We start from the raw sequence: 25,956 nt of genomic DNA on the forward strand, positions 1-25,956 counted from the left end.
GGTTGGATGGAATTTAGATATGGTAAGGAGTGCCAATTGGACACCTATAGGAAAAACCCCCTATGCAGATTTGAAGACAGTTCAGGAGTCAATGAAACAACCAGTCTGGATACAAAGTACATATGGTTAAAATACTGGAGTCCATGCATTAACCAAAATGAAGGCAGGTGCAATCAAGGAGATCTGCTTGGTATCTAGACTTCCCTGAATTTAAACAAATTTTAACAATCATAATGATTATCTGTTCATGGACAAAGAGAAAGAAGAAGAAAGATACTGAGATTAATGCAGGTAGCTAATAGAGGGATCTTTAGCAGAGATGAAATGTACTGCCACACAGCCTAATTATAAGCAAATTAAATAATTAGCTTTCCATACTAAATCTCCAACCCCAGACACACCTATAAATTTCTTCGTTGAGGTTGAAAACCAACATCTCAAGAAAAGCTACTGAGCTTAGCTACATTGTTGCAATGAGATCTTCAGCAGCAGCAGCAGCAGCATTTAAGGCATGTTTAGGCTACCTTATTGTGGCAATTCTGCTATCTGCTTCTTGTGTATTAGCTGCTGAAAACAGTGAAAAATCTTTCCTCCCTAGAAAGGTTTACTTTGTTCATGGCATCAAGAATAGCTATCCAGATAAAACACATTGGTCTGGCTTCTACTGGGATCCTTTCCCTGGATTTAAATGGCCACCTTTCCCAGGATTTAACTGGCCACCTTCTTCACCACCAAGTGGATCATCACCACCTTTCCCGTGGCCTTTCCCAGGATTTAAATGGCAGCCTATTCCATCCCCTTCTTTTCCACCTCCACTAGCAAAGCCAACAAGTGGATCATCACCACCTTTCTCATGGCCTTTCCCAGGATTTAAATGGCCCCCCATCCCATGGCCTTTCTTTGGACTCCCAGATTTTCACAGGTCACCTACTCAATCCCCACATGCATCACCTCCGCTAGTACAACCACCAAGTGAATCACCACCAGTTGGTGGTGCTTCAATCTCGCCGTCACCATCACCACCACCACCGTATCAAGGGGAAACACCACCACCAAGTCCATGGTCAGGGTGGGAGGAACCTACATTTACTCAAAGTACACCTGATTGGTTAATTTGGGAGGACTCAACCACAAGAAGCATCTGATTGGTTACCTTGATCAGCGACTACAAAAGAACATCTACGGTATTTTATCGTATGATTTGCCTAAAATGAGTTTGTACTGAAGTACTCGTTCAGACTATCAGCATACTGTTCTTACAATATATTCTTGTGGAAGGAATATAAAACACAAACCTCAGCATTTTGATTTGCTGCTTTTTAACTTACTATTAAGTGCCAATTGATTCTACAAGCTTAACAAGGCAACTATATATTTAGGATTCGCCATGTCCTTGATATTGTTCACTTTCAGCAGCACAGGGTCATTGAACTTAAGTGACTTTCTGATGCCGAAGGCCTTAAATCATTGGCTGAAAATCTGAAGTGAATATGTTTGAATGAATTGGAAATGTCTGAAGATAATGCATACTTGACTAATCCTAAACTTCTAGTGAAACTTCATGACAGCAATAATCATACAATCATTCCATCAAATACAAAGTTCTGCAAAATAACAAAATTATTTCATCACTGTCTTTCCTGAAAATGAAAAATAATTTTGCAGAATCAAATGGTTTCAAGTGCCATATTACGGATCATTCTGACCAAAGGGGCTGGACACTTGGTGACCATGTCCAATCTGGAAGGATTTGAGGCATGACCGAACAGAGACAGGCAAAACATGGCAAGCTCCCTTAGTGATAAATTTGAAGACATAAACCCTTTCCAGTGGTGAGGATCTAAATCAAAGAAAGCATCAAAAAATCTTCTAGTCCCATTTAAGTCGAGTTGCAGTAAGGTCTCCATGCCAAAAGAGTGGAATTCTCTGATACGTCTCCTCTCAACAGGCCAAAGGCCCTTCCACACTCGATCATAAAGTGGAGTCCCTCTAATCATTCTGGTTGAGCCTAGGCACTCTGCAATTGTATCAGCTAACACCGGTGCTAAAGCCATTGTCCGCGCCACCATGTAGCCGCTTGAAGGATGCACTATGCCTGAATTTCCACCAATTGCCATCACACTTTGAGGGATTTTAGGCAGTGGCCCTCCCATCAGAATGAAACACTTCTCTTCCTCTATAACACTCCTTACTTTAACGCCTAAGTGTCTCAATCTTGCCACCATCCTTTTCTTAACCTCCATATACGACAACACAGGCCTGGCAACGAGAGAGGTCTCTTCAAGAAATATCAAATTTGAAGAAAATGGCATCGCATACAGAAAAGTTGGAATCTTTGAGTTATCTTTGCGCAAATCTGGTTCACTTCCTAGATGGGAATCTCTCCAATCCATCAGAACCATCTTATCCAAATCAAAGGGGTGATTATCAACTTCTGCTAAAATTCCATGAGCAATTTGATAACCATGGTTTCTCGGCTTGTCATACTCAATAAAAGGACTAGCATATCCACTTGCATCAACGATCAAACTTGCCTTCAGCTCACTTCCATCAGTGCAAACAACAGAAGACTCAAATTCTTGATGCTCTATTTTCCAAACCTTAGCCTTGTGAAACTTGACTTGATTTGAAACACAACCACTTAACAATTTAATCTTGAGTTCCTTTCTACTTACTCTACCATAGGCACGGTCTAAGTACCTAGTCTTGTGATCGTTGATATAAACACTACACATGGGCCATGTCTTGTCCAAACAATCATCAAGGCCTAAACTTTCAAATTCATCAACCCAAACTCCATAGTTATTTGGCCACATAGATAATGGTGAAGGGTCCACGCAGCATACCTTAATCCCGTATCTTGATACTTGCTCAGCTAGTCTTAAACCAGCTGGTCCAGCTCCAATGATGATCAAATCAAAGCGACGATCAGAAGGATCAAGCCACGATACATCAAAGTCTAAAGGTTCAGGTTTCCATGCAGGCTGTAAGTCAAGAAAGGAATTAAACTTGCTGCTTCTGACTCTGTTACGAACGTTTCTTGCAGAAGTTTTGGTTTTAGGAGAAACAAATCGAGGGTTCAGTGATGAACATGATATTGGAGGATGAGAAGTTGAAAGTGCAAGAAATGGAGACGGCCTCAGAAGAGTTTCCATTGACAAAAGACTGAATTGAAAATCTAACTTTGATGGTTTAGGCAGAAAAGAGAGGAGTGAAGGGAAATGTTTATGATGAATTGATGATGAAGAAAGCGTTTAGGTACTCTAATGAAGACAATGAAGAATCAACCAACCAGGACCAGCAATGGCAAGAAATGGATGCTTTTTATAATCGATTCTTGGTCGTTTCTATCAACTTTAACAAGAATTAATATAGTAGATTCTTGTAGCTATTAACTTAATCATAGCTAGTTGGCCGTATGGATATGGCGCCTCATTTCTGCTAGGCATTTTATCACCTGTGTTGTCATATTAGACAACCTTTTAGTCTTTAGTTAAAAAATAAATCATGTATGCATAGGAGAGATTTGATGTGAATCAGCTTCCACTTTAGTTAAGTAGTAATGCAAAACTAGTAAAATATGTTGGAGTAGAATTTACAGAATTACTCAAGTAGATATATTACCAAAAAATAAAAAAATCTAGCAAATGTGGCTCTGACAGACTTACTTAATGTCTAAAACTATGCATGCCGTATTACAGGTAACAAGATTTTATTTTTAAAAAAAAAAAAAATTCCTGCCCAACACGGCACCCATCATTTTTTTTTTTAAATAATTCGTGGGGCTGCCGTGCTGACTTGTTTTTTCTTGGATAGGAACCAAAAATCATAGTCAGAGAGAGCGGATTTTGGGAAAAAAAAAAAAGGGGATGCCTTGTATTGTTAGATTAGATATTAATGGGTGCATGATAAGAAACCTACCTTGATTCTCGCTTTAGAGTCCGAACTAAAATAGTAATCCTGCCAAAGCAAACTAAAAGGCACAAAACACAAGATTGATTGATCATACTACAAACATGAATTAATGAATCGTATCATACTACAAACACAAACAGGGGCTGCTGTGCTGAACAAATGTTTTTAAAAAAAATAAAACCTTGTTGCTTGTTGTACTAACACAGTACGGCAGGCATAGTTTTGAACACAAATCCTGTCTAAGCCATATTTGCCAAGTTTTTTTTTTTATATTTTGACAATATTTTGAGGAATTAGCCTACCATCAAAATTCAGGAAAAATGAAGTGAAATAAATCAGAAAACCAAAAGTGTAACAGGAGTGGTACATGGTCACCATCTCATTTTTTTTTGGTAGAGTTTTTAACCAATTAAGTAAGAGCATGCATTATCATTTTTATATAACATTTTGCATTGCATTAGTAGGAATTTATTACTTTAAAAAAAAGGGAAACAAAAAGTTTTTTTCCAAAGGAAAAAAAAAATAAGTGGGCAAATAGCAACACAAATAAAACAAGGGTTAAATGCAAAAAAAACCCCCCATGAACTATATACCTCATTGCAGTTTACTCCCCAAATTATTTTTATAGGCGTTTTGCCCCCTTTCACTATGTAATTGGACAAATCTACCCCATTATCTTAAGCATTGTTATTTTTTTTATTCCCTATCTTTTTCTTTTTAGATTCTTCCTCTTTATTTTCTTTAAACATTGTTTAAATTAGTATACTAAATTAATCAAAATTTGTTTATTTCTTAATTTCTCATGTCAACATTTTATAAAAGAATTCTATGGTGTAGAAGATTTTTTTTCCAAATGTAGAAGTCAATATCATTTAAGAATTTGAACTATTCAAATATATAAGAACAAAATAGAGATATTGATTAATCAATTATTAATAGTATTAATAACAAATAAAAAATGAATTACTATTGTTATTTATTCCTATCTTTTTATTTCACTACAAAAAACAATTGTTAACTTTTCTTTCTTACGTGATATATAATAAGTTACTTTTGTTATAAATAGTTGAGTAATTATAAACTTTAATTGGTTATAGATACTTAAATTGTTGAATTATTGAATTAGTATATAAGTTACTTAAATCGTTTACAATATAAACTACATATATATTGTAATAACAAAGAGTTTATGATGAAATATTAAAAATGAATGAATTAAAAAAGTAGTTCAAAAAATATTTAAAATTTTGATGTAAGTCTTTTAGCATTGGAGGGACACATTGGCTAGTTCCATGAGACAGGGGGGCAAAGCAAGAAAATAAAAGGAAAAAGAAATGGGAGAAAAGGAAAAAAAATAGAGAAAAAATAGAGAAAAAAAGAAAAAATTTAAGATAGTAAGGATAGTGTTGCCCAAATGTATAATTCAAGGGAGTAAAATGCCTATTATTATAGTTTATGGGGTAAACTCTAATAGCTAATTACTCGGAATATCGTTGAAAAAAAAAAAATTGGACATATATGGGTCCCACAAGATGGTAGTGCAAATCTATGGCTGCCAGCCAAAGAGGCAAATTTTTTTAAAAAAAACTCTGACACAGCTCAGACAAAATTCTTTTTTTTTACAAAGTCATTGGCCTGTCAGCCCGGCTGCGGCAAAATTCTGCAAAAATTTGCAGGAGATGTAGAATTATTGCTGCTGCCATCGCATTCAAGATTCCGTATGGGGGCCTTTATATTTTTCCACAATCCGAAACTAACACTGGAAATTTGTCAAACACTTTTTTTTTTTTTGCATGTTTCAATGAAAGTGACTGATGTCATTGAATATTGAATGATTGAAGATATACTTTTCGTCTCTTTGATCTGTTGATTTCATCTAACAGCGACTAAGATTTTCTTTTTTTCACTAAATTTTCTTTTATATATGATTTATGTGTTATCATTTGTTGGTAATTAATTTAACGAAAAGATGCTCTTTACACTAATATGTCTTGACAATGTGGATTACTTTTAAGAATTTTAATGAGATTTAGACCACATTTTTTATGCATTCAATCTAATTCACATTTTATTTCATTTGAAATATAATTATTTAAAACATAAGGGACCAAAAAATATGAAATCAAACTTTTGACTAATTCTAACTTGATTTGACCGTTATATATTATAGTTTTGTATTAGTTGCCCTAAATTTGGCTAAAATAAAAAATTTGCTATCATAATTATTTTGGTTAAAATATCACGGATTAGTTTAAACTCATAGACCAAACGTTGGGGGGACCAAAATTGCACATGTTCCTTTATTTTAATCATATTTGAAATCCCAACCCTTTCTTTTATATTTACGCCTCAATTATTTCAAAAATGAAACTCAATTAAAAAAATAAAATCTACCACAATATTTGTTTTGACATGTACAAAATTCACTAAATAATATTGAAAATTTCACCCATTTTCCAATGCAACAATTTCACCCCTTTTTTTATTAAAAACTTATGCCGCTTGACGTACTAAATCCGACAGTCTTTTAAGTTAATTAAATTACGTTTCAAAATTGGAACGTAAGAAAAAGATGAAAACAGATTTGTTAAATCAATAATTACTTCTATAGGATGTTAAACTAAAAAAAGGCTGTTTTAAAAAAAAAATCTCATTCATTTTATAATAAGATGCAGTTCTCAAATTGTTGAAAAATTATTTGTTAAAATTATTATGTAATTTTTAATGTACAATATAATTTTATAAATATAAATTTGTTGTGCAATATAAAAACAAAATAGGCAAAAAAAATGAAAAGAAGAAAAAATGCAGAACATGACATTATCAAATTGTGAATTTAAAAATAGCGATAATTCTGCCTGGCAGCAGCAATAATTCGATGGCAGCAATAATTCTGCATTTGAAGAAAAAAATGCAGAACATGACATTATCAAATTGTGAATTTAAAAATAGCGATAATTCTGCCTGGCCGCAGCAATAATTCGATGGCAGCAATAATTCTGCATTGAATGCGATGACATTGAATGATGGCAGCAGCAAATTTTTGCAGAATTCTGCCGGCTGCCGGCCGTCAGAGTTTAAAAAAAAAATTTGCCTTTTTGGCTGCCAGGCAGTGTCATAGATTTGCAGTACCCTTGTCAGATCCACACAGCCCGGAAGCCATAGATCCATATGTGTCCGACTTTTCTGTATACAGTTCGTGCGGGATTTTTTGCATTTAACCCATTAAAGAAGGGCCGAATTAGACACGGACCCAACGCGAGTATACTAAGATCAACATCAAGCGGAAGATTTGTGGGGCGGCAAAAGTTGATGGCTTATCACTAATCAGCCGCGCAAATAAATACTCTTGTTTTTCTTTTGGTTTTTGTTTGAAATGAATAGTTTAAAAGTCCTTTTATAGTACTTAACAAAATAGTATCCAGTTTCATTTTTGGGATTGGAAATCAGATCCTGCAACTGCTTCGACCACTGAACCAAATGAACTCTTTTTATCTTTTGGTCTTTGTTTGAACTGCAAAGTTTTAAAGTCCTTTTATGGTAGTTAACAAAATAGTATGCAATTTCGCTTTTGGAATTGGAACGTAATCAGTGAGGGATGAAAATATTCATTTTTTGAAATATGAAGGATGGAAAAATTCATTTTGTAAAATATGAGGAACGAACAAATTTGTTTTATAAAATATGAAGGATTATAGATTAGATTATATAAAATATAATTTGACAAATTTACTCTTAAAAAATGATCACGTGCCTTGCACGTGATGGATTCCTGCTAAAAAATGATCGAAAACCTAGTTAGGAACTAAATTTGACCGATGTGAATATGTAAGAAACATAAAATTACACTTTTAAAAATGAAGGGCGAAAAAAATCATTTTACAAAATATAAGAGACGTTTTGAACAATTTTCGCTATAATTAACATATAAGACCTTCGGCACTCATTAGCGAAATCCTTTAAAATTGAGACGCTCGTTAGCCAAATCATTTGAAATTTTACCACAAATAATTAATTTTCCGATAAAAGTCCGAAACAAATTATGTTCTAATATAAATAACATAACTACAGGTCGCTTACCCAAAAATAAAGGAAAAAAAAAGAAAAGAAAGGGGTGTTTTACAAGGAACTACAATTAACATTTTACGAGAACCAGGAGGCCCAAAAATTCTAGCATTTATAATATACAAAAAAAGAAAAAGAAAAAAGAAGATGACCATGGTTCTTGATATTGTTCTATTTCCACACAGCTCTGGGACAACGAGGAGCAGTTGGAAGTGATTAACACGGGCTAGAGGAAGGAGAATCCAACGATATATAGTATTGAGAATCATCATCCCAGAATCATCTATAGCATCCCTGATCCAAGAAATCACCGTTTCCGGCAGGACGGTAGGGTAATGCCACCACAAGCAGCAGCAATTATTATGTACAGCAGTATTACGATCAAGCACGTCAACAAAGCCCTGCATAAATGTTATAGGTTCCTATCCGTCAGTTCAAAGAGCCAGATTGCTTTAAACCTATGAGAAAATTTGACGGAATGCTCCGTTGCTGAGAACATAAAGGTAAAGAAACTATAAACTAAAGAAAGAGAGAAGCAAAAGAAAAAAAATTATCGATAATAAATCTAAAAGGCTGTCGAAAATTCCCAACTTTATGATGAAGCCAACAAAGAAAAAGACATTTTCCAGTTGCAGTAAACGAGCAGCAGCTAAGGAAAAGAAGACGCTAGGATGCGTAGATAAGATTAGTTGTTCAATAGTTTTTTGCCAGCAATTATTCTGGCTATTTTTAAGATTTTGAAACAAGAATGCTCCCCTTGGTTTCAGTTTTCTACTGGTCATTTTTCTCATAACCACGAGTCAATTAACAATATCTAATTTACTCTATAACCTAAATTCAACTAAAGTTGTCATTCATGCAAAAGCAAAAACTGAATGATAACTTGCTGAGCATGCTGTTGAACTGAATTGATTAAGAATGCCACAATTAACTTCAAGCTAAAGTCTACATTGAATAAATTATCATCCTACATGAGTCGAAGTTACTTTTTCCCTTCTAATTGTAGAACGAGGCTACGATACTCACAGGAGTTTGGCATTCTTCATCCAAAGAGCTCGACGAAGACGCTTTGACTGTTTCCTGAAGTGAAATGCACTATCTTGCATTGTTGCTGTTTTATCAACAAGAAGTTCAATGCGGTCACCTCTTTCAAGTATCTTCTCAATGTTATCCACCATTATTGTGCGTATCTAGAGATCAGGTTAAAGATCAAACAAGAATATTACCTAAAAGAAAAAAAGACTGTGCAAAGTAAGAGAATAATGCTCAATGACAGTTACAACCAGCAGACAGAAAACTGTCACAAGTTCCTATTTCACTCAATAGATAGTAAGCCAATCATCACCAATCAACTTTTATCTCTAAATTCTCATCTCCTATACAACTAACCTATGCACATGCACGCACAAATTTTCATCAAGGAAACAGTAAATTTCCAAGTTACGCTTGGAAGTTTTCTAGACAATGATATCACAGATCTATTTGGGCTTGCTTAAAAGGTCATAAAAGTCATAAAACACATGGAGCTTTTGTCCCATGCTCTAGCATTTCCACCTCACACTATGTGGTAAAACGCCTCGCTGCAAACCTTCTCCTTGCCAATTAGATCACTCAAAACTACAACTCTTGTCATTATATTTCTCTTGAGCTTGTTTCAACTCAAAAACTTGCCCGCCACAAATTACATTGGCTATATCAAGGGATTGAAAAGTAGCTATTTGATAAACTTGTAGAAGCATGTTTTAAGGGCGAAAGCGAATACTAATACTGTGACTCTTCCTCAAAATATAAAAGCAAAAACGACAAAAAAAGGTGGAGATGGAGGGACCCAAAAGGAGGGGGTAGGACCTTTTTAGATACTACAAGAATACTTATCCTCAAACCAATTCTGTGCGTAAAACTTAAAAAATTGACCACAGAATACATAGTTATTACTTCGAGACAAATTTAAGGTATTCTAGCCGGGAACTAATATTTATGCTCCAAAAAAGTCCTTATTGGCGCTCCACTGTCTTTTCAATAAATGTGAACAGACAAAACTGCCAACCGCAGATATCTATCATATTAGGTAAGTTGTCGGATTTATTAGGAAAGTTCCTAAAAGTTCTAAAGTTCTACAACTAGTTAAATTTTCTATTTAGAATATGGAATTACGAGTTTTAGGAAGCTTTATGGTGTACAAATAGTTATGTTATTCTAGGTACAGAGAATTTGATGAATGAAGATTGAGATTTTGTTTTATTAGTTGCTCTGTTCTTCCCCTTAAATTATTTTCCTCCTCCCATCTTTTCTTACCACATTACTGTTCATGGGTACTTTTCACGGCCCCTAAACAGGCCACGATCCCCTCATTCTTCTGCTAGTGCTAGTAAGGCAAGATCTTACTTGTCCTTACATCAATTTAAAGTCTGAATCTCAATATGAGTCTGTCGGGACATGTTACTAGAAGCATCAGCATCCACAGTATGCCCTATCCAAATCAACAGCTCCAATCAACTCAAAGCTTTAAATTAATGAAGACAGAAAGCAAATTTGCAGCACTTCACTGGGAGACTCTTGAATATTCCCCCCATTCCATGATTGAGAAGTGAATACAAAAAGACAAGACCTTTTGCAAAGTAACATGCATGTTGCCCGATACATCCAAAAGAGATGGAGAAGTAAATGCAAACAGCAAACAAGAAAATGCGATTGTCTTGTTCTCTCTTGTACATTTCCTTAAAGTGTTTCCTAATGTCTAAATGAGTACTCCTGATGAACAGCTAGAAACAAGAATAACAGACCTTTTATTAAAAGTAATTAGATTTAAACTTAGGCAACTTATTGCTACATGTCCAACACAGGATGGAAAACCAACATCCAAATCACCAAATAAAACATGCACTCCAAAAATGACAAAACAGCTTTTTATATAATTTCTGTTTTCATATTACCCCATGTAAGGTAAAAGAAAAATACTTGCCTCACTAACTTCACCCCTAACACGGTGGAGGGTATCAGCACTAGGATTACTTGAGAAAAACTCCATTTGTTGATGCAAGACTCTTGAGAATTCATCATTCATAGCATAAGCAGGTGCATAAGGTGCCACTTTGCCATAGTTCTTCATGAATCTCATATGTATATCCTCTAAGTATGAGAATGGTATCCTTCCTGGGTCAAATATGCATTAAAATTTCAAATCAGAACTTAGAAAACTTTACATAGCCTACACATAGTACCAATGTAGAAGTGTGATTTAGCAGAAAAAAAGTAAGCAAAAATGAGGAAATGATACCTAGAGACACTAACTTAAATAGCGTGTAGGCATTAAGAATTCAAGATATGCAACATTAACTAGAAAGGAAAATTATGCTTTTAGAAGCTTTATATAAAAGCAAAATAGCGTAATGTAGGCATTAAGAATTCAAGATATACAACATTAACTAGAAAGGAAAATTATGCTTTTAGAAGCTTTAAATAAAAGCAAAATCACATATATTTGTGTCCACACAAAGCATGGCGATGACTAAGCTTTCCGTCCATATTTTCACCACCTCCTCGACCCAATGATCCATTCTTTTTTTTTTTAATAGTATAACATACACAAAGGGCTTAATCCGAAAGGACCCCAGAAAGCTAAAGTCTTTTCTTTTTCACACCTCATACTATCAGGAAGTCTCAAAATGCAAGTTTCAAGCTCGATCAAGATATTGCACTTTAATCACGAGTACGCATTTAATCTGAAACTTCCAAATATTGAAAACCCCACCTCAGCAGCACTTAATCGACCCTCAGAACATATCACACAAGAAGCAGTCTGTGCACAAAAGATAAATATCTATGGCCTAATCTATACATAATCATCATCCAATCCTACAAAAAGAAAATTAGCTGCTGCTAAATGTTGTACATATAAAAAAAAATCCCACCTTTTTCAATAAACAAAAAGAAATGACTCCAGAATTTCCAATTTAATTTTGCAACTCCGTCAACAAATAATACCTCTATCATCAATATCCTACTGAAAACAATAGTTATCCAGTCAAAAAAGAAAACGAGAATTTATGAATTTAAGACCTTAATCCAGGAAAAATGAATTTCTTATTAAAGAAAAAAGTCAAACCCTCAGAAACTACACAGAAAAGGGAACTTTATAAACATACTTCCGAAGGTATCATTAGCCATACAGAGAAAAGTCAGGCCATCAGATTTGAGAATATGGAAAATATATCGATCCTGAGAGAAGCAGAGTCTCGACTCGGCCTCCAACGGCAGCTTCTCCAATATCCGCCGCACAACTGCTCCGGCGTTCCCCGTGACAGCGCTGAACTCCGCGAGCACGGTAGTCCCCCGAGCCACCACCGCATAGACTATCGCCATCAAAGTAGCCCGTCCTCGTTACCTACTACTCAATAAACGTATATGTAAACTTAAGTATATGTATCTATATGGTATAATTTACATACATATACATGGAAATTGAGGTTTGATTAGGGTTTTGAATTTGGGTTTGAGGAAGTTAGTTGGGACAGTGAAGATCGGGGGATGGTGTCCACCGGCTGCTGTAAGTCCACGCCTCCACGGGCTAGTCAGTGTTCTATTTCTACTACATCCAATAATTTATTATTTTTGGAATTCACTTGATACGTTCCTCACAAAGAAAAAAAAAAAATTCACTTGATACGCTTTGTTGTGGCCGGTTTTTATTTGGAAAATTGGGATTCGTGTCTTAACTTCGAAGTTCGAACAAATGGTGTCAATTGGGATCTACGAGCTGGATTTTAACAAACCTAATTTCAATTCAAAAAACACTAGGGCTTTATTGGAATTCATGTCTTAATTTGGAATTAAGAGTGTCAATCGGGCTCTATGAATTGGGTTTTGAGAAGCCTAATCTCAGTTAAAAAATAAATGAAACTTTTGAGTTTTCGAGTTCGGGGCTAGGTTAGAATAGTCAAACTCGACTCATCATTTAATATGAGTTTCGGTCTTATATTATTTTCGACTCAAACTCATAATTAACTATATAATTATATATAATATATTAATATTTATAAATTTGTATATAATTTATTAATATTTTAATCTTATAATATGTGTAATTATATATATATATCATTTAATATGCAATTATATATATTGTATTTTTAATTATACATATGAGCAGGTTAGGCCTTAATCAGGCTTGAACATAATGATGCCCAAACTCGACCCATATTTAACTTGGGCCTATTATATATATCTAAACTTTACTTGATTTTATGCTTTAGAAAAAAGAAAAAAAACTCTACTTGATTCTATTAAATATAAGACTCATTGGACTTTCTATGGATTGAACAAGGTGAGCATGGGCTAGCCCAACCCATTGATAACCCTAACTTTGAACCCTTGATTATTGTGCATTTAAGTTTTACTTAAGATTTTTTTTGGTTCTTTACATGTATTAAAACTAATCAATTTGTCTATTTTGAATAAAAATGAAAAAGATTAAAAATGTATATACATGACTATAGTAACACAATTGTAGGTGTACGTTCTCTGTTTACAATAGCGTGAATGTGCCAAAACCTTGAGTGTTTTTACACCTTAATGAGCTAAGCAATTAGGATAATTACTATATGCTCTGTTTGGATTTAGGCTTTTTTGAAAAATAATTTTTTCATCTACAATGCTACAGTAATACACAAACAAAAACAATTTCAAAAACACCATATTCATACAATATATCAAAAACAACTCCAAATATACCAAAAAAATACACAACTACCCATCACTCTCCACCACCACAACCACCACCTTACCGCCACCATCCCCATACCCACGACCCTCTCTCCTTTCTCTCTCTGTTGGTTTTTCCTCCCTCTCTCCTCCTCTCTTTCCTTCTCCTTCCTTCTTTTTTCTTTCCCTTTCCCCACCCCCCAATTTCCTTCTCCTCGACTGACTGCAACCTTCTTAGTCACGATCAAATCTGATCGCGATCAGAAACCGCGACCAAGATGGTCGTGATTAGAGTGGTGGCTAAAGTCGCTGCCATCACCTGCGAGTGGGAGAAGGGTTTGGGGTTAGGAGGAAGGAGGAGGAGGGAGGAGAAGGGAGGTGGAGGAGGAGGAGGGGGGAGGAAATAGAGGGGAGGAGGAGAGAAAGAGAAAGGAGACAGGGGGGGGAAAATGGAGGGAATAGTGGTGGGTCATGTAAAATTTTAAAAAAAAATATTCCAAAAAAATTGTAAATTATAAAAATACTCAAAAATATATTTTAAAAATACCTTTAAAAACAATTCAAAAAATATTTACAGTAAAAGTTTTTCATATACACAGTTACAGTAAAGTTTTTGAAAAACACCTCCAAACAGCTAATCCAAACACCTCCAAAAACAGCTACAGTAATGTTTTATGTAGTGTGTCTAAGTTGAAGTTTAGACCCAATTAGCAGGATTAGTAGGCAACATAAGTTGAAGATGAAACAAAAAATTAAAATTAGGAAGCCAAAAATGTATGTTTGGATAAAAGATTATCTGAAATAAAAATTGGAATGACATTGTGATTTATTTTTTGTAATATGATAAATGTAAGGTAAAAAGGTAATTAGACACACTTTTTTTTTTTTTGGAAATGGTATTTGGACTCCTACCATTTGTTATATCATATAGTCTAATCGATGAAAACTATATGATAAAAATGATAGTGGGAGTGCAAATAACAAAAAGGGGAGTATAAATAACATTTTCCTCTTTTTTTTCAAATAATGTTTCCAAACAAAATTTTTGCGAATTAGTCCACAATTTTTTGGTTATGTGTTGAATAGGTCCTTCAAGTTTTTTTTTTTTCCAATTTGTAGTTGACCACCCTTGTATTATGGATTTATCACGGCACTACCTTTCCCTTTGCATAATTGCATTAGCCAACTCTAACGGTTCAATTGTTTTTTTTTCTCTTTTTTCCTTTTCATCCCTCTGTCCTTTCCATTTCTTTTTCCTTTCTTTTTTGTTTGTACTTGTCCATTCTTTTGTATCGCCACTTATTTCATTTCTTTTTTTGTTAGCAATTTCTGTTTCTTCTTATGCTACCTAGTAGCTAAGTTTCTCCTTTTCGTAAAACTTACTTTTTAATATGAAGAATTGATTCATCATCAACCTATATATTGAAGTAATGAATTATCAATTGAAGATGTGATCTTTAACCGGTACATATTGTATTTATAGCTATTTGATCAAATTATTTATTTTCAATGTTGCAATTTAGGTACATTTAGAAGAAATCGAATTGTTTTATTGGATGCCTTCAAATATAAAGTATTTTTGCTAATTACATTTAAGTGTGTACTAGAAGCATTTCGCCCAGAGTGCCTTGGTTTGATAACTAAGATTGAGATTTTAAAAATTAGAGTTCCTGAGTTTAAATTCTCTTCATCATTTCCGCTTCTTAAATATCACTCCTTCTTTGTAAGAAAAAAAAAAGCTCTCTGTATCACGTGTTAAAGACTTTCAAAAGGAAAGAGAAGAAAGAAGAAAAATGTCCAAATGTTAGGACCGGGTTTCTAAAGAAATGGAAGGGGTAAATTGAAAGATCGAAAAGTGCAATATTATCATTTCTAATAAACCCCTTCGGCCAACTAAGAATGATTAAGAAAACTTGATCAATTCTAGAATCATTCAATTGGAGAAAACTAAGCTGATCAGTCATCCTATCGTATGGTTAAAGTTCGAACCACCCGCTTGCTTGGATTTGCCATCGTCAATGGGAATCAAGGGGCAATGATGCCCATACATAATTTTTGGTTTAGTGGTCATTAGGGGGCATTCGGTTTGAGGGTGTGGGAATCAAGATTTAAAATGATGTCCATTTTAATTTTTAAAGGCTTGGATAATAGGTATATAATCTAGCAAATTACTATCAATCCCTTTTGTAGGTGTGTTACTTTCTCTCTCTAAGTAGGGAGCCAAAATCACCTTTGGCGGGTGTTTTGAACTTGCTTTTTCAAATTTCAAATTTCTCGTACTTTCCTTCAAAAAACAAACAAAAAAGCAAAAAGCAAAACAAATATACCTTCTTAGATCCACATTGCCTTCTACATCAATGGTGAATTCAATGGAATAATTACGCTTTATCATGATGTTTGTTTATCCTCTCCATTTAGTGTTCTTCTTTCTGTAATTTACATTCATTCCATGGTAGGATGACTAAAGATGGCGATCTAGAAGATTTCTAAGCTAAGCTTCGATCATCTCTCTTTTGAGCTTGCTTTTCTGTTAAAGTTTCCATTCCAAGTTCAATTACCATTTACAGGTCCAATTTTCCATTTCAGATCCAATTATCTATTTCAGATTCCATTTTCCATTTCAATAATCTAGCTACTCGGTGTCAGTCATCTTTTTCCTACTTTTCTTTGGGCTTTATTGGTGTTTTCTTATGCTTTCATAGTTTCTGTTTTTATTTTTGGACAGGTTACTGGTATTGATCTTCATTTTGTCTGTGTTTAGCTGGGGAATACTCTAATATTGGTTCAGGATGACTGAGGGATTAGAAGAAGTTTTGAGAAGATTTGTTCTGACTGAAGAAGAGGTCGATGGTTTCAGGGAGTGGCTAATGTCAAATGAGTATCATTGGAAAGGTGGTGGGGGAGAAGACTGCAAACATATCAGGTGTTAAAAGTTTAACGAATAATATGTGCCTTTTGCAAGGAAGTTAAAAGTAGTTGAGATTAGGGTTAATATGTTTCAGTTTATATTCAATAATACTCATGATATGGAGCGGGTACTACGGGGGAGACCATGGATATATGATAATTTGCCGTTGGTAGTATTACCCTGGAATGAGGGGTTAGAACAGAATGATGAAGCTTTTAATAGGACTTGGATTTGGGTTCAGCTATGGAATTTACCTATCCACTGGATTACCAAGGAAATTGGTAGGAAAATTGGGAGGGTTTTCAATTTTGTAAATGAAGTTATAATTCCAAATTGGGAGGGGGGAAGGAAGGGAAACATCTAAAAATTGTGGTGGAGTGGAGTTATCTAAACCAATGATGAGGGGAACTATAGTGAAGCTAGATGATAGTACTAGATGGATAGAATTTAGATATCAGAAATGTCCTAATTTCTGCTATTATTGTGGGATTATGAGACATAATGAGAGAAACTGCAGGGTGAAAGGATTTAATATAAACAAGGAAGCTCAATATGTAGCTTGGTTAAGGGCTAGTAATGCTAGGAGCTCAACCAGAAGACAGAATAACTCAAGTAATGTGGAAAGTAATGGTGGTGAAGGCTCACAACTGAATAAGGAGTGGGGAGAAAGGGAGCAGGAACAACTCTTGTTACCCTGAAAACTAGTTGAGGTTAATGTTGACACAATAATAAAGGAGACCATGTAGGAGGAAACTAAGGATAGGAATCAAGTTGAGTTGATGGAAGTTACTAAGAGGGAGAGTTGTATGAAGTCTGGATGTAAAAAGAAGGGGGATGAACTAAAGGGAAGGAGTAATGTTAATAAAGATTTAAACTTAATGGCAGAAGGGGAAATACTGAAAGGTAGCCAAAGAGAGGATTTCAACGATAAGGAACACTTTGATTCTATATGGATTGATGGATCTGTTATAAAAACCAATGTAAGTGAGAGGGGGGAAGGGTATAGTTCCTGCAAATAAAAAACAGGATCAAACTAATAGTATAGGTATGAGAGTTGGTAAGTATAAGGGGAATAGAGGGTGGAAGAGACTAATTCGTGAGGTGAGTAAAAGAGTACCTCTGAGCGAAAAGAATGAGGTTATGGAAATTGACAATAAGGGGAGGAAAAGGAAACTGAGCGAGAATGCTGATAAAGAGAATGACAGAGGACAGGGGAAAATCCAGAAAAAGAGCGAGACAGTAGAAAGTGAAACAGGCCTGGAACAAACATCTGAGGCAGTGGAGTCCTACCTTAATGGGGCTTCCAGGTCTCAATGAAAGCTCTGGTGTGGAACTGTCGAGGTGTAGGGAGCCTCTTGACAGTTCCCTAGTTAGAGGAGAGTGTCAAACTCCACTCCCTTAAGTTGATTTTCTTGTCTGAAACAAAAAACAGAAAGGATGTTATGAATAAAATGAGACTAAAGTTAAGGTATGATAGGCTGTTTGTGATTGATCCAGTGGAAAAAGTTGGTGGACTGGCAGTAATATGGAGGAATGAACTGCAAGTTTGTAAAGTGCTATATACTAACTTTACTATTGAAATGTTGCAGGAAAGGAATGGTGCTAGAGCTAGATGGTGGCTGTTATGTGTATATGCCAGTAGTGAGGATCAGATTAGTGAGAAGCAGTGGAAGATTATAGAGGATAGGAAAAGCTTATGGGGTCAGAATTGGGTATTGACAGGTGACATGAATGATATATTGTCTAATGATGAGAAGTGAGGAGGTAGTAGAAGGCCAGAAAGAAGTTTTCAAACATTCAGGGACTTTGTTAACAATAATCAACTTATTGACATTGGGTTTGAAGGAATTCCATGGACATGGTCAAATAATTGGGAAGAGGGGAAGGAAATTAAGAAAAAATTGGATAGAGTCTTATGTAGTAGACAGTGGAAGAGAGAAAATGAGAACGCTAAATGCCTGCATATCCAGAATGATGCCTCTGACCATACTATGCTGCTGTTGGATACTGATTCGAAGGGTAGGAAGTAGAAAAGGAGGTTTTTCTTTGACAGGAACTGATTAAAATATAAAGAAGTAGGTGAACTCATTAGCAGGGTATAGGGAAAACAACGGGATGGCTCAAGAATTTTTAAACTACACCAAAAGATAAAGAGCTGTAGAGTAGCTCTCTTGAACTGGAATAGGCAGAGAGATACTAATGCAAAAAAAGAGATTAAGGAGCTAAAGCAAAAACTTGCAGAGGTTCAGGGTGATGGGTATGCCAATAAGAATCGAAGGGTGAGAGAGCTTCAAAAGAAACTGGAAGAGGCTTATAAGAAAAAGGAGGTGTTTTGGGGGCAGAAAGCGAGAATTAAATGGTTGAAGGAAGGTGATAAGAATACAAAATACTTTCATGCAAGTGTTGCAGAGAGAAAAAGAAGGAATAATATCTCAAGTCTTCAGAAGGAAATTAAGAAAAAATTGGATAGAGTCTTATGTAGTAGACAGTGGAAGAGAGAAAATGAGAACGCTAAATGCCTGCATATCCAGAATGATGCCTCTGACCATACTATGCTGCTGTTGGATACTGATTCGAAGGGTAGGAAGTAGAAAAGGAGATTTTTCTTTGACAGGAACTGGTTAAAATATAAAGAAGTAGGTGAACTCATTAGCAGGGTATAGGGAAAACAACAGGATGGCTCAAGAATTTTTAAACTACACCAAAAGATAAAGAGCTGTAAAGTAGCTCTCTTGAACTGGAATAGGCAGAGAGATACTAATGCAAAAAAAGAGATTAAGGAGCTGAAGCAAAAACTTGCAGAGGTTCAGGGTGATGGGTATGCCAATAAGAATCGAAGGGTGAAAGAGCTTCAAAAGAAACTGGAAGAGGCTTATAAGAGAAAGGAGGTGTTTTGGGGGCAGAAAGCGAGAATTAAATGGTTGAAGGAAGGTGATAAGAATACAAAATACTTTCATGCAAGTGTTGCAGAGAGAAAAAGAAGGAATAATATCTCAAGTCTTCAGAAGGGTGATGGAACTTGGTGTGAGTCAGAACAAGAAATTGAGGATGAAATTAATGGTTATTTTCAGGAGCTTTTCACTTCTAATAACCCTCAGCAGGTTGACTCAATACTGAGTGGAATTCCCCTAGTGATCACAGACCAAATGAATGCAATGCTGGTTAGACCTGTATCAAAAATGGAAGTCAAAAAAGCTATTTTTTCACTGCACCCAAACAAAGTCCCGGGCCTGATGGTATAACTCCTGTTTTCTTCCAACAATTCTGGAATGTGATAAAAGATGACTTGATAAATGCCATATCCAGTTTCTTTCATTCTGGTCAGTTATTGAGGATTGTCAATGAAACTATCATTACTCTTATCCCTAAAATAGACTCCCCTGTATTAGTGTTTCGGTTTAGACCAATTAATTTGTGTAATGTAGTCTATAGGATCATATCTAAAATCCTAGTCAATAGACTAAAGCCTCTACTCAAGCTTTGTATTAGCCAAAATCAATCTGCTTTTATTCCAGGAAGACAAATCATTGATAATGTTGTTATTGCTCATGAACTCAATCACTGTTTAAATAACAGGAGATGTGGATCTAATGCTTTTATGGCCTTGAAACTTGATATGTCCAAAGCTTATGATAGAGTTGAGTGGCTTTTTATGCAAAAAAATTATGAAAAAAATGAATTTTTGTAAAAAATGGAGAGATTGGATTCTGAAGTGTATGTCATCTGTTGTTTACTCTTTTAATTTGAATGGGAAAAAAAGAGGTCTTGTTACACCTACAAGGGGAATTAGGCAAGGAGATCCTTTATCTATCTCCATACATATTTTTACTAGTTTATAAGGGATTATCCAGTTTACTTAAGAGAGATATGTCTAGTCAGGAAATCTCTGGACTTAAGATTGCTCAGCATAGTCCAACATTGTCTCACCTCTTTTTTGCAGATAATACGTTGATTTTCTATAGAGCTAACAAAGAAGAAGCAGATAAAGTGATGAAGCTATTGAAGATGTATGGGAAAGCTTCAGGACAAGTTATAAATGCTGAGAAGTCACCTGTATTTTTTAGTATGAATACTGGAGATGAAGTGAATGTATAAATATTGGATATCTTGAGAGGCATGAAGGAAGCTAGGCAAAGCAAATATCTTGGCCTTCTATTGGTTATAGGAAGACCAAAAAAACAAGTCTTCAACTACATTAGGGAGCGTGTCATCAATAGGATGTGTGGATGGAAGGAGAGACTACTGAGTAATGTTGGTAAGGAGGTCCTTTTAAAATCTGTGATTTTAGCTCTACCTGCTTATGCTATGAGTTGCTGCAAACTACCAAAAGGTTTATATGTGAATATTTGTAAAGAAATGGCAAAGTTTTGGTAGGGTGATAGTGAGAAAAATAGAAAAATTCATTGGGTGGAGTAGAGGAAGTTATCTGAGATTAAAGGGAAGGGAGGTTTGGGTTTTTGAGATCTCTAGCAATTCAATATTATTATGCTTGCTAAGCAACTATGGAGGATCTTGACAAGGTCAAATCTTTTAGTTAACAGGATTGTTAGGGGAGGTATTTTAGAGGATCTTCCATTTGGAAAATGAAAATTAATGCTGGGGATTCCTAGGTATGGAAAAGCATTCTAAGTGCAAGAGAGCTATTGGAAGAAGGGGTGAGGAAGAGAATGGGGAATGGCCAGCAGATTGATATATGGGAAGATAAGTGGTTACTAGATTTGGAAGTTGGTAAGATAAGATCGTAAGATAAGATTGAGAAAACCTCAACATTGTCATATACAAAGAGTCAATGAGTTGATTTCTGAAGGGACTTGGAATAAGGAATTACTGAGAGAGATTTTTTATGAGGAAGACTGTCAAAGAACAACTAATATTCCAATAAGTGAGTGTGGTGATAAGGATAGACTAATATGGATGTTCTCTAAATCAAGGGAGTATATTGTGAAAACTGGCTATGTGGTGGCTAAAGAGTTGCAGAGAAAAGGAAGAAGGGAAAGTCAGTAACAAGGGAGTAGTAGCAGGAATGAAGCTAATTCAGGGGTGTGGAGATTCTTATGGAGCCTGAACGTAAAGCATAAGCTAAAACATTTTGTATGGAAATGTCTTCAAAGAATCTTGCCAGTGAATGAAATAATTAGGAGAAGGATTGGACAAGGAAATGATAGGTGTTGTTGCTGTGGAGAAAGGATAGAAACTCTTGAACACATGTTCTTTTTCTATAAGCATGCAGAGCTAATTTGGAAGACTGCTCCAATTAGCTGGGATGGGTTAAAGGAATATATATATAGCTTTTGGCATTGGTGGAGTAGATTTGGAAATCCAGGAACCAGATACAATTTAATAGGGAAGGGAGATGTCCAGGCATGACAATTAATAAGGCAATACAAGAATGGCTAGAATTCTATAATGTAAACACAAAAAAGGGAGAGGATGAAAAATGGTACAGGGGCGTGGAAAAAGGAAATGTGAATGGGACCCACCACCAGAAAACTTCAAGTGCTTAAATGCTAATGCAGTTGTCAAACAAAATGATGCAAAAATAGGATGGGGAGTCGTGGCTAGATGCAAGGAAGGGAAGTTAAGAGGAGCTTGGGCTGGTTGTGAAGGTAGAAATGGTGTTCCAGCTGTTGAGGAGGCAAGAGCAATCCGGAAAGCGCTTATGTTTGCCAAGATGAATGGATGGAGGAATATTATAATCCAATCAAACTGCAAGAGAATTATTGATCAAATCAGAGAGGGAAACCTGAATGACCATTTAGCAGGTGCTGTCCTATTTGACATTCTAGTGATTAGCAAGGACTTTAGTTCTTGTCTCTTCTCTTTTATTAAGAGGGAAGGGAATAATGTGTGCCACCATTTGATAAAGTTTGCCTTAAATTTAGTTTCTGAGATAGCTTGGATGGATTCATTTCCAAGTTGGCTAATCAGTCTAGCCAAAGATGATGTAGGAGCCTTTGCTCCAGATTTGTAATACTTTTGTTGAAGTAATGAATTCTTATATCGTTTGGAAAAAAAAAAAGATAATAGGTATGGAGTTGGAGATTTTGGAATGAATTCTAAAATAGCAACTCTCAATTCTTGAGTAAATTGGTGGGTTTTGTTAATTCCTAAATTTGATTCCAAGATAATTGTATAAAATATGTCTTTTGAATTCACCTACAAAAAATGACTATAGTAAATCACAATATTATTAAACGATAGACACAAATATGAGAATTTCTAAAAATCAAGGAGGTGGGCTACACAAATATGAAATCGCTAAAATCAAGAAGATGAGTTATTCATTATTTTGTTTCTGTCACTTAATTCATATGTTGTTTGTATAGGATTTCATCTCCTCTTTTATGGCATCTAAAAACTTTCCCCTCATTGCCCTCACACACCATATGGACCTTGTTTGGCAAGTGAGTTTTTTGGGTGTTTGTATAAAATTTTACTGTAATTTACTGTAGAAGTTTTTTAAAAAAATTTTGAAGTGTGTTTTGTTTTTAATATTTTGAAGTGTATAGTTTAAAACTTTGAAAAGTTTTTAAGATTACTGTAACTAAAGTTTTTAAAAAACTTATAGCAGACAAACTTGATAAAAAACTTATCTGCCAAACAAGGATGCATGACATCTCAAAAACTTCCACCTTTCATCTCACTATCATCACTCCTTCCTCACCCTCAAAATCCTAACCCTAAACCCCCAAACCAAATTTCATCCATCACACCAAGCTCTGCACATCCTCACCTCCAAGTCCAAAACAGTACCAAAAATTTACCATCACGATCTCAAGGGATTCAACATCAACTTGAGGAAAGGAAAAAAAAAAACTGCGTCGGATTGTGTTAATGTCACCCCAGTCAAAATCCTTTAAATCTATTAGCCAAGCCATTGACAAGTTCTAAATTTGCATTGTATCAATTGACAAGAAAAAACGAGAAGGTGAAGTTGCTTCATCATTTGGGTTATGACTGGAAGTTGGAGAGAAATGAACAAAAAACAAAAAAACCAGGAGGTCTTGATTGGTACTGATTCTTTATAATTCATTTCGTATCCGATTTCAATTCCGGAGGATGAACCAAGCACCCCTCACTTTTAGGTCTTCCAATCCCATTGATCCTATTAAAGAGTAATTTGAGCACCCCTTACTTTTAGTTCTTCCAATCCCATAGATCCAATTAAAGAGTAAATTGGGCACTATCATACTCATTCTTGATGTGGCCCATCTCAAAATTAAAAAAAAAAATCCAATTAAACCCAACACAATAAACAAGCTTAAGAAAGAAAAAACGCCATTCTTTTCATCTCCTGCCTCAAAATATTCATCTGTTCAATTACCTCTTCTTTATCAAACTTTTTTAAATTCTTGCTTTGGAGGTTCATAGAATATCTCGCAAAGAAGATGTAGAGACAAGAGAGAAATAGAAGAGGGGAGAGATTTGTTTGCTGGTGTTCAAGAAAAGTTGAAAGGATTAAATCATGATGGAATTGAGAAAAAATGACCACGGTCAAAAGGAAGATGGAAAAGAGAAAGAAGTTCGATTTTATAACTATGATTGACTGAAGATCTAATTTTGATATTTTTTGCGAATTTTGGCTCATATTTAGTCTAACAATCTTTAGTTAATTGTTGCGGGTTCTGATGGTTTAGAGACATGGGCGGCTGTCAAGAAAGTTTTAGACTTTTAGTAGCATGAGATGCCATGAATTGCTACTACAATTGGTGATGGAAAGCTTCAGACTTTCTAGATAGCAGAAAGGACGAAGACGATGGAAAGAGGGACCAAAGAAAGAAGAAAAGAATAGGAAAAGAATAACAAAATAGAGATGGTGATTCCATTCTAGCGCAGGGATCAAACATCAGTTTTAGGAAAAAAAAAAAATTTTGCTCAAGTCATTATCATTGAAGGGGTATTGGATGGTGATTGGAATTGCCATTGCCTGGTAGTTTCAAAACTCGTGGTGAAGCTTTGCTCTTTGGGGTACATAGACTGCGATGCGAGTAGTTTTTCTTTAACTTGGGAAGTTTCAGCTCAAGTTTCCTTTAACAATTTTGAGAGTGATCTTACTCAGCCTATAATAACGAAAAGCAGAGAATTCAAGAATTTTATAGGCTAAGAATCACCCGTGTCCCAAGAATATCCGTCCATCCAGCTGGCCGGGGGCCACAAAAATTCTGCCTCCATTTGTTTGTCGAAGATAGCAAGTAAACCTCCTCGACCAGTTTCGTGTCCAGTTTGGATTCCAGTTTTCTTTTTCTTTTTTTTTTCTGAAGTTTGTATAGAAAAATGTACTGTAATAATTTGATATATGTAAAATAAAAAGTTAATTAAGAAATGTATACATGAAAAGCGTAAAAAAATTTTGGTAAAAACTGCAATCCAAATATATACCACCAGTGTTGCAGATAACAATAAAACAAAGAAAGATGAAAAAGGCGAAAGCATACTCTCATAAACTACATTCCAATAGACATATTTCGTTTTTAGTTTTCTTTCAGCCACAAAGCTGATTTACTTCCTTAAATAAGTATCAAAAACACCTAAACCAATTGTTAGCATTGATTCTTGACTTTTGGTGGTGAAAAATAGAAGGGTAATATACGTTGGGGTTAAGCTTTATATTTATACTACACTTTTAGAAAATTTTGAGGTAAAAAATTTAGAAAAAAAGCTTATATTTATTTCATCTTCAATGCTATTTGTTGGACTGCTACCATCGTAATAAAAAAATTTTTGTATTTTCACCGCGATTTATTCTCGCTGTTTTTATGAGACAAAGTAAATATGAGTTTTTTTAATCATAGTGATAGCATTAAAGACGAAGCAAATATAAGCTTTTTTTTAAAATTTTATTTTTATCTCAAAATTTTCTAAGAATATAGTTTGCCCTCAAATTTTATTTAGAACATTATGTTAACCTTAGTTTGAATGGTGATTTTGTAATTTCATAATAATTTTATTTGAAAACTTCAATTATTCAAGTTCAACCATTAAATCTAACTGAAAATCTAATAGTTCTATTTAGATTACAACGATGATAAGGAGTTAAAGTATAGATTTTCAAATCATACGGAACTAAAGTGTATATACACCGAATTATAGGGATTTTTTTTTTTTCTGTACTTCAACCCAAAATAGAATGACGCTTAAGAACGAAAATGTTCATTCTTGATTACGTAAGTTCGTTGTCGGGAGAATGAAGCAATCCAACCCATCAAGAGCCAAAGGGACCCTACGAAATACGAGTTGCCTAATTTTTCATGACTCGAAGTCAAGGTCTTGAGATTCCGTTTTCAAGAGAAGTCGGAGAGGATATCATATAATATAAGTGAAGGAAGACCTAAGAAGAGGCTAAAGTCGTCGGGGTACACACGAGTCCA

General features: G+C 35.0%; 3 protein-coding genes across 3 annotated transcripts; 1 reads left to right on the forward strand and 2 right to left on the reverse strand.

The window, feature by feature from the left end:
- Nucleotides 1-1,510: 1,510 nt before the first annotated feature.
- Nucleotides 1,511-3,286, reverse strand: LOC113705681 (neoxanthin synthase, chloroplastic-like). Its single transcript, XM_027227599.2, has one exon. The coding sequence runs from the start codon at nucleotides 3,153-3,155 to the stop codon at nucleotides 1,668-1,670; it is 1,488 nt and encodes a 495-aa protein (XP_027083400.1). The 5' UTR covers nucleotides 3,156-3,286; the 3' UTR covers nucleotides 1,511-1,667.
- Nucleotides 3,287-7,892: 4,606 nt separating this feature from the next.
- Nucleotides 7,893-12,659, reverse strand: LOC113705688 (vesicle-associated membrane protein 714). Its single transcript, XM_027227611.2, has 4 exons — nucleotides 12,126-12,659; nucleotides 10,943-11,133; nucleotides 9,007-9,170; nucleotides 7,893-8,381 (listed from the first exon to the last, which is right to left on the reverse strand). Exons 1-4 carry the CDS (start codon nucleotides 12,340-12,342, stop codon nucleotides 8,288-8,290), a joined length of 666 nt encoding a protein of 221 aa, XP_027083412.1. The 5' UTR covers nucleotides 12,343-12,659; the 3' UTR covers nucleotides 7,893-8,287.
- Nucleotides 12,660-22,025: 9,366 nt separating this feature from the next.
- Nucleotides 22,026-22,559, forward strand: LOC140018464 (uncharacterized). Its single transcript, XM_072071512.1, has one exon. The coding sequence runs from the start codon at nucleotides 22,026-22,028 to the stop codon at nucleotides 22,557-22,559; it is 534 nt and encodes a 177-aa protein (XP_071927613.1).
- Nucleotides 22,560-25,956: the final 3,397 nt, after the last annotated feature.

The sequence above is a fragment of the Coffea arabica genome, chromosome 1e, assembly GCF_036785885.1.
Source record: "Coffea arabica cultivar ET-39 chromosome 1e, Coffea Arabica ET-39 HiFi, whole genome shotgun sequence".
Taxonomy (NCBI): Eukaryota; Viridiplantae; Streptophyta; class Magnoliopsida; order Gentianales; family Rubiaceae; genus Coffea; species Coffea arabica.